Consider the following 14917-nt stretch of genomic DNA (forward strand, 5'->3'; position numbering starts at 1 on the left):
AAATTAGGAATTGTTGCGCAGTACACAATGCCTGGTTCTCCATGGCAGAATGGTGTAGCTGAAAGGCGTAATCGTACTTATATGGAAATGGTTAGATCCATGATGAGTCATGCTAACCTACCTATATCCTTGTGGATGGACGCATTACGTACTGCGGTCTATATTTTGAATAGGGTTCCTAGCAAAGCAGTTTCAAAGACCCCTTTTGAACTGTGGAAAGGCTGGAAACCTAGTCTGTCACACCTCCAAGTTTGGGGGTGTCCAGCTGAAGTAAGAATATACAATCCACATGAAAAGAAATTAGACTTCAGAACGATCAGTGGTTTCTTCATAGGTTACCCTGAGAAGTATAAAGGATATAGATTTTACTGTCCATCCCATAGTACGAGAATAGTAGAAACCAATAATGCCAGATTTTTTGAGAATGGTGAAATTAGTGGGAGTGATAAAGTACGTGATATAACCATTCAGGAAACTAGGGTTGCTATTCCTTTACCCTTAGTTCCGAATGTTGGGGTTCCTAGCATTGTTGAACCGTTAAACAATGAGGAAACCCCATTGAATGATCACACACTCCATGATGAAAATCTTGCCAATAATGATCATGAAACACAAGAGGAACCAGCATTAAGAAGATCAACTCGTACGAGGAGATCTGCTATTTCCGATGACTTTGTGATTTATCAAATAGAATCTGGAGAAGAAAACATTAAAGATCCGGTTTCTTATTCACAAGCCATGAAGGATGTTAATTCTGATAAATGGATTGATGCCAGTAGAGATGAAATAGACTCGATGGTTAAGAATGAAGTTTGGGACATCGTTCCATTGCCTGATGGACACAAAGCAGTCGGGTGTAAGTGGATCTTTAAGACCAAACTCGACTGTAATGGCAATGTAGAACGATATAAAGCCAGACTTGTAGCCAAAGGGTTTAGTCAAAAGGAAGGCATCAATTATAGTGAGACTTTTTCACCTGTGTCTAGAAAAGACTCTCTCAGAATTATCATGGCGTTAGTAGCTCAGTATGATCTCGAGTTACATCAAATGGATGTGAAAACTGCCTTTCTTAATGGAGACTTGCAAGAAGAAGTCTATATGCGCCAACCTGAAGGCTTCATAATCGAAGGTCAGGAAGATATGGTTTGCAAATTGAAGAAATCAATATATGGACTGAAACAAGCTTCGAGGCAATGGTATCTAAAGTTTGATGAAACCATCACGAAATTCGGTTTCAAAGAAAACGTTGTGGATCCATATATATACCTCAAGATCAGTGGGAGTAAATTCATATTTTTGGTATTGTATGTTGATGACATCTTATTAGCCAGTAATGATCTTGGTCTACTACATGAGACTAAGAGTTATCTCTCTAAGAACTTTGATATGAAAGATATGGGTGAGGCATCCTATGTGATAGGAATTGAAATATTCCGTGATAGATCACTAGGAATTTTAGGATTGTCTCAGAAAGCATATATTGATAAAGTTCTTGAGAGATTTGGCATGATGATGTGTTCTTCTAATAATGTTCCTATGCAAAAGGGTGACAAGCTTAATCTTAAGCAATGTCCGCAGAATGAATTGGAATATAATAAAATGCAAAAGTACCCTTATGCATCTCTTGTGGGAAGTTTGATGTACGCACAGGTCTGCACTCGACCTGATATTAGCCATGCAGTCGGAATGTTGGGTAGATTTCAGAGTAACCCAGGACTTGCTCATTGGAAAGCTGCGAAGAAAGTTTTGAGATACCTAAAGGGAACAAGAAACTACATGTTGACATATCGAAAATCAACACATCCACAGATGGTTGGATTTTCAGACTCAGATTTTGGTGGATGTGAAGATTCTAGGCATTGTACTCTCGGCTATGTGTATCTCCTTGGTGGAGGTGCCATTTCATGGAAAAGCCAGAAGTCAGAATTGATTTATTCATCCACCATGGAGGCTGAGTATGTAGCATGTTATGAGGCTTCTATTCAAGGTACATGGTTGCGGAATTTCGTGTCAGAGTTTGGGGTTTTGAATTTTGTTGACAAACCTCTAACTCTTTACTGTGACAATCAAGCCGCAATCTTCTTCTCTAAGCATGATAGGATATCTAAAGGAGCCAAGCATATGGAACTCAAATATCTATCATTAAAGCAAGATGTTAAAAGAGAAAAGTTTGTCATTGAACACATAGGCACTGAGCTAATGGTCGCAGACATATTTACGAAAGCATTACCTCCAAAGACATTTATGAAGCATGCAGAAAGTATGGGTCTGGAGGATAGCACTTAATTATGTTGTCTGATAATGTTTTAGCCTATTTTTGACATTTATAAGAGCTCTCTTATGACTTTTACATCTTCTATTCTGTTTCCAACGTGCGCACACATTATTGTTTGTTGGAATTATTGATAACAGAATTCGTCTTAAAAGACATCAAAGAGACCATTAAAGATAACTCCTACTTATGGAATAATGTTTATGGTCTAGCTATGAAAAGTAGTCAATGTAGTAGTACATGGAAGGAATCATGTTGCAAAATGATGTGTGACCGCCATGACTCTCATTGGTTACAAGATTAGCTAAGACACTTATGAAAGACCAAATGAAAAATATAACATATTATGCCGGCCTTATGATTCCCGAGTAAAACCATTATACTAACGACCAAGTGGGAGATTGTAAGAAAATAATTATTTCTTACCCATGTATGTGGTCTTATAGTTAGTAGGTTATTTAATTGGGTTTGTTATATTTTAATCATTTGGGAACTAAAAGGACAGGTGTTAAGCTACATGTAAAGCTTATGCTTATAAGGACAAGTATTAAGCTACATGTCATGCTAAAGCTTATAAGAGGACAAGTGTGAAGTTGCATGTTGTGTTTGAAGCAATACTAGACACTTGTTATCACACTTGTCACCATTGTCTTCATCTCTACTATGATGGATGGTTGAGATTAAATCATGAGACAAAACCCTAATGAGGAGTAAGGTCCTCTTCCCACCTATAAATAGATGGTTTGCTCCATCACAAATCATCACAAAAACAAAACAACACATAAAGAAAAGAGTTTATAGGAAAGGGGAGAGAAACCTTATCTTCCACCTAAAGATCATCTAAGAGTTTCTTTTCAAGCCTTCAAGCCATTGAAGAAAAAGAAACCATTCAAGGAAGCATCATTTCTACAATGAGTGGAGGTATTACTTTAACCCTCTTTATGATTCTATTATGTGATTAATATAGATGTTTAAGATCTTGGGGTTCATGTTAAAAGTATGTTTAACAAGTATTTCGTAGGGTCTCAAGAACACAGCTTAAAATATTAAAAGCAGAAACGTTATCAAAGGTAATGGAGATGGACAAACAAATTATACGGTTTTTAACTTACATATAAAGAATCAATTGTGCTAATAAATTTACGTATACAGAATCACGGTTTTATGATTAAATCAAAATATATCTTTTTTAAATAGTTTCTTGATTCTTATTTAGTTATTAATTTATTATGCTTTTTATGTGTTTTTTACTTTTTTTTCGTCATATTATTTTGTTAATTTTTGTTTGGATCAACTTTTTCCCCTTACAATCTTTTTGGAAAGAAAGTTTAACACTTAACAAAGAGGAATACATAAATTGAGAATAAGTATTGTAAGCATGTGACATGTTGTCAATTTTTAAGAAAGAACAAATTCAGTAAGTGGCTCCAACCTTTATTAGAATACAAAAAATTACGAAAATTGAATATGATATTATAGATTTGTGTATTTCTTACTTATGAACTATAACCGGAGTTATTATTTTAAGATTAATAGACAATTTTATATTTACGTATATTGTTAATATTGAAATATTTCCTATCTAATTTATTTTCCATTTTAAAAGTTTTGATATCTCAAAAAATTAAGCATTAATTGGATGCGTAATTTACCTTTTCAGAAGAGCTTGATTAATGTCGTCTGCCACTATGTAAACTTTTCAAAAGAAAGAATTATTGGAATAGAAATGTGTGACTTTATTAATTACCAGTTACCAGTTGAAGTTGAAATCGGAATATATATTAGAAATTGTTTTAGATACATGCCCCCTGGACTAGTGAAGATCTATATAGTACTATTACTAAACAGCACATTCCTCGAGCCTATTAAACTAAACGATAAAGTAGAAATGGATTGGATTTGCAGAAAGTGAATCTAGAGGGGAGGGGGGAGATCAGAGATGGGTTAACATAACTTGCCATTTATATAATCAACAAACCCACTTGTGCTTATATATTTGTTTCTTCGAACCCGACAACCTTTACAGAATAGTAATAAATCATTAGTGAAAAAAATAGTACTAATTATCTGACAACTACAGTAAAAACAATTATATCCAAATAGATCATACCCTTTATTTTACTTTCTAATATTTAAATACAAAAAGTTACCCCGTACTACACACGAATTTTTCTTCATATTTGTTCTATTGGCAAAATGATAATTGGGGAAGAGTATGTATCTTAAGTAACTAAACTACACACTCATGTGTAATGAATTTTATTAATCATGTTTACTTTTTTGAATAACAAATTTTTTAAAAGCTTAGACTCATTCTCTTTTAGGACATGTTCTTTTGCGATGTAACAATTTTGCAATATATTCATGGTGAATTTTGTGATTACAAAATAGATGATTTATGTAATGTATTTGTAAACATTGAAATGATATTTAACATTAAAATGGTCAATCAATATTTAAACAACTTCATGCTTGATGTAAGCTGTATGGGCAAATGATCATCGTCTTTGTATTTTCTGCTTGGTCAAGATGTAATTTGTCAACTAAAGATTATAAACTCATATAGTCATATTAATACATGTCACTTTCAAACTACGACAATAACTTGTTTGGACGTTGTTTCCGTTGTGGCCTTACAGATATAGCCGAGAGCTACCATCATTTTTGAGTTTTGAATTTATCCATGAGTATTCCTTTATTAAAGATGATGAGGTTTAGAGATATAAAATATATATTATATTCCTTAATGTCGCATATTTTTCATCTTCAGATTCAGATAATATGTGATTTATTTCCCTTTTAACTGTTGGTAACCCCTAACACCAGAAACACCTTTTTGTCCTGTCAACACAAGATGGAAAATGATAAGAATCCTTCAAGCTTCAACGCCTATTCAGTGGCTTTAAACCAAAAATAAAATAAAATAAAGATCACCTTTTAGTGGTTTTATTCACCTCGACATTGTTTAAGGCAAATCCTCATCATCTTTATTTTGTTGTTACGTGAAGACATAAGCGAAAGTTGAAATTGAAGTCCCATATCACAAGTTAACTGAAATCAATTACAAATCACCTCGTCTAACGTTGTTTCTTCTAATGTCTTCCTTCGACATATATATAATAGATATCTGATCATCTATTTTAAGCTTTAGGTCAACCTATCTGTAGTAATCTTAACAAATATTCAAGTTTGAATAATATATAAAATAAAAGAATCTATAATTAAATTTTAAACTCAAAAAATCATTTTCTAACACAATTATACCGTTGTGTGATATATATATATCTTAGGCTAAGTTGCATTGTTTTAACTTTATGAATATGTCGTAGTGTACATGCACGTAGGCTCATGGTGTCTCCATACCGTAATTAACCTTTATAACTCGTTGAGAGAAAACAGAAAATGTTATTACACCTTACTCAATATGGCAATAAAAAAAGCTAAAAGGAGAAATAAGAGTAACTAAATTTTTTATTTGATTATTTGGTCATTCCGTAAAGGTTTTCTCCTCCACCTAACCACCAGTCCAGACTACTACTTTACATGCTTGCATAAACTTTAGTTCCTTGTCTGAGATCTTTAATCCTCCATTTTCATTTAAAAATGAATTGTGCAATGAGCAAATCATTTACGTGATCTAAAGGAAAAATGCTTCAGAGACATTAGAACTTTTCTCGAATCATAACAATAGTTTGAGTACGAAATAGAAACAATCACATGAAAATAGATATTAAGGAACCAACCAGTCAGCCATTATAGTAGCAGAATTTGGCCTTTTAAAATTAATGGTACAATACAGAATTTTAGATGAAGAGAAATAAGAGATTGGAATATAAATTTATGACTCAACATTGAAATTGATTTTTTGATATAAATGTGAGCTAATTTATTGGGATTTAAAGGCGATAATGGGACGTTACTAAAACAATATTTAGCTTTCCACGGTTTATTGAATTGACGATGAAGAACATCAAATCTTAAGCAGTATTAACCATGCTCTAATTTTGAAATTGTCAAGAATACATATGACCCATTGTTAGCATTATATTCATTCATAGGCCCATATAAATTGGTCTTAGGTTGTAGAACAATAAAACATTAACCAATTAATATTTAATAGAAAGTAGGATATTAAAAACAAAACACTTAAGCCCAACTTTCCATGGGTTTACATGGGTTGCAAAGACAACAAATGTTTCATCTTTTAGGGTTAAAAGTTTGGCATGGGCATCGACCGCAAGTTCTCTCCAAAGAGATATATATACGTTGTCACAACTACAACAAACACCTGAAATGTTGCACATTTACAGACTTACAAAGAATAGAACGAATCTGAAAAAAAAAAAAAACAAATCCAATACCTTTCTAAAATGCAAGTCAGTATTAAATTGAAAGTTGTCTTCGAAGGGTGGTTCTGATCTTTGTTTTCAAATGTTTGAGATGAGGATATTTGGCCAACAACATCTGGTGAGTGGGTAAATGTAGATATAAATCATATACTGAATAACAAAGTGGAAGCTAGGAGACCAGAAATACGATTAGTGCAAAATAGGTTGTTACCTGGAAGCTCCTCACCCTTGTCTACCATATCAAGCAAGTCTAAAAAAGTAGAGAACCTAAAATAATCAAAACCAATAGAGCATTGTCTTTTTTTTAATAGTCCCCAAAGACATTTTCTCCGTGAAAACAATTCTCCACTTGTGGTTGGTGCGACGATAACGGTTGGAGGATGCAACAACATCGAAATCATTGATGCTGTACAACTGGCCTTTAACCAACTGATCTTGAAACATAGGCACACGATTATGAAGGACTGAAGCTTGTATAGCACAATCCTGAAACAAAGGCGAAATGAATGTGTTAAAACGGAGGTAAATCAGGGGTCAAGAGGAACAATAACAGAGATAATAAACATTTTCATCGGGAAGGAGACATTTTTATCAGGAACAATAAGTTAGATATTGTTTCTTCGAGAGTCTCAAACTTCCCAAATATGGATGACCCGAACAACAATCCTATTGATACCAGTGTTGTGTGTTTCGTTGGAGGTTGAATCAAGGGTAGAGTATTGTTTTAGGTTTACCCATGGTGTGAGAGAGAGAAGGTAAGTGTTGTCAAAGGTTGTTATTTAAAAAGAAAACTTAATGCAATGGTTGAGGGAGAGTAATCAGGGATTGGAATGAAATGTTAATGACAATGAAATCATAGGTGTTTGATATTATTTTCATTGCGTTATAATTAGGTAGTAAACATAAAGATGAAAATGAAGGATATACTTCAATGAAATTCTTTAATTACCTTAAAGATTGTAATAAATAATACAAATAACGTGATTATAATAATGGTTCATATGATTCTAATTGCTTTAAACAATGGCTTTTAAGAATAAGAGATGACATGTGTCAGTTATATAATAAGCCAGATATGTTCTAAGCAGAAGTTGAGAAAAACTTTATCTTATTATATAAAATTTTATTATCCGACCGTCTACTAAATTATTTCGAATAAAACAATTTTCAGAAATAAAGAAGTAAGAAATGTTTTTACTAATGTGTTAATCTACTTACATTATGTGTTAAACTTATGTGGTACTAATGTGTTAATCTACTTATATTATGTGTTAAACTTATGTGGCAACATTAACAAGTTATTAGTATACTCATACAAAGTTAATTGTTATAACTTTTGTTGTTTTGTTTTATATATGAAGTATCGGACCTTAGAAACTTTGTGTTAGTAAGATATTGTTGTTAGTTATTTTTTCATAAATAATAAGTGACTGTTTTTTTATAATAATGATTATGTATCTAGACGAATATCTAATAGGCTAGTATTATTTGACCAAACAAAAAATTTCTATCATGAAGGAGAAATGATAATGGCTTGAGCTACTTGAGCTACAAGATGAAGACTAATGTTGTCGTCCCTAGTCAAAATAGCTGACCAAGTGATTCAAATGATTTGCAAAGCGTGGAAAAGTCTTTCAAGATTCCGGAATATGAATATCATCTCACCATCAACTTATATATACACACTCACAAATAGAAACATGTTCGGTGTAAATGAATTCATTCCTTTCGAATTCGAACAAAATACCAAAAGGAATCGAGACATGTGTTAATCGCGTCTCTTTTAGGTAGGTATAAACTTAATCAAACAAAATTTTTGTCAACAATATTAATGAACTAAACAAATGTAAATAATTTATTTAAATTCTTATATATTTAATAATTTTATTGAATTTTAACATTGTAATTTGGCAAATAAACTATAATTCATAAAAAGGTAGATATTTCAAGATTTATCAAGCATAAAAGCATCCTCAACGGTAAAAAGCTAAACTGAGTTTTCTAAAACTTAAATAATTAATATTTTAATAGTAAAATAAAGTTAATCTATAAAAATGAAAACATGTAGGCCCTGTTCGGGAGGCAGTCACTCCGACAGCAGCCGGCAATCAAAACTTTTACCTACAGATCTCCTTTATCTCTTGTTCATCTCTTTTCCATCCCTCAAAATCTCTGTTGCAGCGATCAGAATTTTAAAAATTTGGAGTCGCTGGATTAAACAGCTACATAACTCATCCCTTTAATTTGAAGCAGCGACTGTCGCTGTTTTTTTTTCTTTTCTTTCAGATCTGTAAACCAAAATCAAATTACTATTACCAGAAATTTATAGGTCTATACTATTCCATATTCTTCTGCCATTAACGACACAACCCAACTAAAAAAAAGAAAAATTCAAAACTCTTGTCATTGGAAACCAGTCGCTACTAAGAGTCGCCGCGACAGCCTTCCGAACAGGGCCGTAAGCAATGTTTCTAATACATGCACAAAAAATTCTAAAACATCTAATTTAAGATACTTTTTAAACTATTTCTCCTGATTTTTTATATATTTCTTTTAATATTAAGAAACTTTTTGAATCACCTATGTTGGAGATGACTAGCCCATTAGCCAAATATAAAACTTTTTTATCATATAATTTTTTTTGTTAACATTGGTCCCAATAGGCCAGTCCATTAGCCAAGTCATATAAAATATAATGGGCATACTTACGTTGACAAGAGTTTTGAATTTTTTTGAACATATTCTTTTTTAAAAAAGAATAATTCTTTTTAATATGGGAGATTCTCAAAAATAGCACTCATTTAAGTTCTTAGTCCAAAACTAGCACATATTCTTAAATGTTCCAAAATTAGCACAAAATTATATATACAAAATCAAATATTTTTTCTTCACAAAATAGCTTCTCCTTTCTCTTCATACGCTTCATCTCTGCCGGAATCATCCACATATCAACTCCGGCGTTTCACCTCCACGCCGAATCAATCTGCTGAGTCTCCAATAAGAATATTATTGCGAGTCTCTATTTCCAGGTAGAGTCGAAGTAGCGATGGATCTCGCGACGATGAACACTGGAATCGATGAGAGTAAGGAGAAACATGTGGGATAGACGGCGTAGGTCCAGTGAAAGGCTGACGGAAGGGGTGGTGGTGGTGAGAGCAGAGAATAGCATGATGATTCAGTTGAAGAAGATTATGGCTTATCTCATTCTCAATGCTACAAATCCGATTCACCACCGAAGAAACTCGGTTGAGATGGATTGATAAACTCGGTTCATGATTAGGAATATGTATATACTCTTATCATTGACAGATTTCATTTGCTTGTAAATTTTTATGAACATTTGCTAAAACTGTGTGCGTCATATTGGGAGGTTCATCAGGAGGATCTGCAACAGTTGTTGCAGCAATACAGTGTATGATATTCAGGAATGACTCTTTACGATTCAGGAAGGTCTTCATGAAAATAATGTATAGTACTCCTACAGCCTACACCTAGGCTTCTATCGTAGTATTCACGACGTACACAAAAACAAATCATTACCCCACATTGATGAGAAAATCTGTGATACATTGAGGCAAACATAAAAATGAAAAGATTTTAAACACATTTTTTAGATTCAAGACATTCAAGAAAGATTACATAATATTCATAAACGTGAATTCACACCAACCATGTTTTGAACACATGAGCTTAGGGATTATGTTAAATTACATTGTCTTACATTTAGGCAAATCATAAGATAGGTAGCCTAAGTATAATTTAGGAAGAACTACTTGAAATTTAGGAAGGAGTCATTGACGTTTAGGAAGGTCTTCCTATAATATCATGCTGGATATTCATATTTGCTACATTTATTATAAAACACCAATATGTACACAATATCAAATCATAATATATCACTAATGGAGTAATATGTGATACAATAAGGTAAAACACATGAAGATATTTAAAAACACATTTTTAAAAATTTAGGAAGAATTTCATAGTTTTTAGGAAGACATTCTTGAATTTTAGAAAGACATTCTCGAATTTTAGGAAGGCTTTCCATAATGACCTGTACTCAAACTTCATCATCATCTTCATCAGCAACTCTCTGCTCTCTTTTCTTCCCCTCTATCTCAAGACATTACACAAATCAAAAACACAACAAAGATCAAGTATCAATCAATCTCAAGAACATCAACAAGTTTCTAATGTAAAGAAAATTTCCCTCCTAAGTGTTCTAATTATATAGCATAAACATCACCTTATCAAGATATATCTAAAAGAATATATTTGTAGTTACATCTGTATCAAATCCTTCTACTCCTTTGACTGAAGCAACACCTCCTAAAAACATGGTTTCAGTTCTGCATTGCCCAACCCAAGAAATCAATGAAATCAATCTAAACACACATTAACATGAAAACAGATTCATAAATTGATTTGCCAAAGCTTTTTTACCTTTCCCGTAAGAGGAATGAAATCATCCACAATGACCCATCTCAGCAAAAACATCAACGACAACACGTCTAAAAAACTTCTCACTGTTACAAAGGACACCATACATATCAAACAGAACCACCGATACTTTCCCCCAATCATCCGCTGTAATTTTAGCCGGAAGACTCTCCTCCGCCACACTCACTATCGTCGACCATGGAAGCACCGTTTAGCTTAATTAAACTCTGATCTTTGATCAAAATCCGGTGGATAAAGATGCTTTTGATGTGGATTTTATTGTATTGGAATCAATCAATCGATTTGGCAATTAATTGAAAAGATCTGAGATCTAAAATGAATATCTCAGTTCAGAATCTTCACCGCAAGCTTCGTCGGAACTTTGAAATCCAAAATTCGTGAGTTTAATTTTAGGAAAAAAATGAATTTTGTTATTTAAATTAAATAATAATCTCACTATATAAATGCTAGTTTTGGAAAATTTGAACATGTGTGCTAATGTTGGAAGAAAAACTTAAAAGAGTGCTATTATAGGGTATTTCTCTTTAATTATTTAGTTTAAAAATATAACTTTGTTTACTAGGTTAATTTTATAAATAAGTTTACACAAAAAATCATTTGGTAATTTTAGTTATGAACCTATCTGAATAAAAGTTAACTAATTTGTCATTAATTTTTTCTTAACTAATTTATTATATAATTATTATGGAAACTAATAAAAATTATGAAATTGTGATTTCTAATATATAAGTATTCATATAATTTATTAAAAACATAATAATGATAAAATCATTATTAATATTAAAATATTTTGTATCCAAATGATGTGACAAAAAGTCATCAAATATTCATGGGTGTAAATGATGTGACCAAAGAAAAAATTCCTCAACTTTTTCTCGATAATTCCTCAAATTAGTGTCACCATTTAGACCCTCCTGAGACTCTGAAGCTGAAGTTTACTAAAATGTTGGTTTTGACCTTATTAATAAACGAAATCATGTAGCCATTTGAATTATTAAACTATCTTTCTTAAACATGTTGCTTGGACACTTAGTGCCAAAAACGTTGTTAGATAATCTGATATCAAATTTTCTCGGTATAGTGGTTTTGATGAAATGACTTAAGTTAAATCCTTTTTATAATTAGGCCTTAGCCCGAGAAAACAAATATGGTGTTGACAGTGGTGATCCAAAAGATATCCCTAAGCTGAAATTCGAGAAATTTATGGGAATATCTAAGCAATGCCAGAATCTGGTTCTATGGAGATGATGAACCTGCTCATCGCCTCCGTGTCCTGAGAGGTAAGGAGTGATATCTCCTTGTTTTCTTACTAGAAACAGTGCTTTTATTATCTTGAGTTTGTTGTCTATGTCAGATTTTGAAATACATCTTAATTATCGCGTATATGTGCAGTGAAGAAATACTTGGACATGTTTGAAGCAAGTCCATCTCCTGATGGTACAGTATCCATTCTCTAAGCCATCTCGCGATAGTCCGAATATTAAACCATTCTCTAAGCCTATCAAACTGGTTGAGAAATATCCTGCTGAGATTTTACTGATGCCATCGCCCCAAAAGATGGAGCTCAAATTTATTAGTTGGCGCCGGGGAGCACTCAGGCAATTAGCTTGCGTAAATCCTTCTGGGGCATAGGCGGTTCTCCCTCTAGTAGCCTATCCCAAAACCATGCTTCATGTACGATGTTTTCGAGCCGATACTAAGAAAACAGTGAAGTCCATAACAACAGACAAGCTTTCAAGAATATAAATAATACAAAGTGTCTTCATCGGGAGTGTCTTCATCGGGGATGTCGTTGTCGTTGGCGATTACCATCAAAACAATTGGATTATAATAAGAGGCGTCGCGATTTCTACATGCCCACAAACCAATGTCGGCAAACATGAGAGAAAGTCTCAAATATTTATCACTTTTGTGTACGTAGGTGATCCCTGCATTGTATAACGACGCACCACTTCATCCGTTTTCTCCTCCTCACCATAAGCCCTAATTGACACATCACCACGACGCATACCCATTTTCGTGAGACGTTCTTTGAGAAGCTGACGAAACCAACGCAAATCGCGATTAGCAGGGAGTGGGTAATCTTCCACGTCCCAGAACACGCTTGTGTTTGCATCTGCGAGGGTTTCACAAATAAAACAACGCATAACTGATTAGAGATCCGCTTGTTTCCTTTAGCATAACAGATCGATCGGATATTAAACAAATAATTTTTGAGCAAAAGATATAGAGTTCTTACCGGAAAAATCTTGAGCCATCGTTCAGACAGGGAGAATATTAGAGTGGTTTTTTTCTCTGGATGAGGCGGCGGCAGTAGGTTTATAACATATGAATCCAACAACAAAAACAGTAAGATTAACAACAAAAAAATGGACCAATAAGAATCGATGTCGAGGATCGCCACGTAATCCTTAATAAAATCTGGACCGTCGAACATTGTCTATCATCAAACTAGTCCGTCCTTCATTAATCTCCCAAAATTAACCGACCTAATTTCACCTTTCCCTCTCTCACTATATAAATATTTCATTTCCACCAAAGTTCAAAACACACAATTCAGAGACTCCTCTTGCGATTCCTCTCTCTCTCTCTCTCTCTCTGAATTCAAATCGTTCTCAGATCTTTTTCTTGATCATGGCTCGTACGAAGCAAACCGCGAGAAAATCACATGGAGGAAAAGCTCCGAGGAAGCAGCTCGCCACCAAGGTTCGTTTCTTTTAGTTTTGGTATTTGTAAAATTTGAATATCTAGGGTTTCGAATTTGGCTGTAACTGATTGTGTAACCTTAATTTAGGCGGCGAGGAAATCTGCGCCGACAAGCGGAGGTGTCAAGAAGCCTCACCGTTACCGTCCTGGAACCGTCGCTCTTCGGTAAGTAAATTTCACGATTTCTTCTTCTCTTTATCTCAAATCGCAATCGTTGTTTTCAATGTTCTAAAATCGATGGTTTTGTGTGTGTTTGTGGAAATCAATCAACAGTGAGATTCGTAAGTACCAGAAGAGCACAGAGCTGTTGATCCGTAAGCTTCCCTTTCAGCGTCTTGTTCGTGAAATCGCCCAAGATTTCAAGGTATATATAGATCAAAAACCCTAGAATTATGTATTCGTGATTCCTTAAGTTGATGAATCTTGATCCTAATAGAAGTTGTTTAATTGGGTTGTATGTAGACGGATCTGAGATTCCAGAGCCATGCTGTGTTAGCACTTCAAGAAGCGGCGGAGGCGTATTTGGTGGGTTTGTTTGAAGACACTAACCTTTGTGCCATTCACGCCAAGAGGGTTACGATTATGCCTAAAGACATTCAGCTCGCAAGAAGGATTCGTGGGGAGCGTGCTTAAGAGATTTGTTCTATGATCCTATATATATCTAGGGTTTTCTTATTCTTTCGTTTTGATTTGGTGTTGTCTTCTTCTTTTTATAACTAAGGTACAAATGATCTTTTAAGAGCTTTTTCTGAGATATTATGAAGTTGGTTATTGATGATATGCTTTTTGTACTGTTTGCTTCTCTAGATTGAATTGATGATCATTGTTCTTGGAGATGTATTCATCATGTTGCAAAGAAAAAATTATTATTAATCCACTTTTTGTTTCTTCTCTCATTCAACAAGAAGTTTGTGTTGCTCAGTCGGTTTAGCCGTTTTTAGGATTCATAATGTAGATATTTTAAGATTCATAAACACATAAATTTAGAATATATTATAATGATTTCAACATTTTAAAATCTGTGCGTATGCACGGGATTAAAAATATTTAGTTGTTTATAAAAAAAAAAGACAGCTAATATAATTAAGGTGGATCCGTGGATGAGGAGAATAAATACACGTGTAAAAGT

At 33.5% G+C, this 14917-nt stretch overlaps 1 protein-coding gene across 1 annotated transcript; it reads left to right on the top strand.

Annotated features, from left to right (window-relative positions):
- LOC104746798 (histone H3.3-like) lies at positions 13650 to 14566 on the top strand. Its single transcript, XM_010468326.1, has 4 exons — positions 13650 to 13788; positions 13877 to 13953; positions 14062 to 14152; positions 14251 to 14566. Exons 1-4 carry the CDS (start codon positions 13717 to 13719, stop codon positions 14419 to 14421), a joined length of 411 nt encoding a protein of 136 aa, XP_010466628.1. The 5' UTR covers positions 13650 to 13716; the 3' UTR covers positions 14422 to 14566.

This window comes from Camelina sativa, chromosome 15 (genome assembly GCF_000633955.1).
Source record: "Camelina sativa cultivar DH55 chromosome 15, Cs, whole genome shotgun sequence".
NCBI lineage: Eukaryota > Viridiplantae > Streptophyta > Magnoliopsida > Brassicales > Brassicaceae > Camelina > Camelina sativa.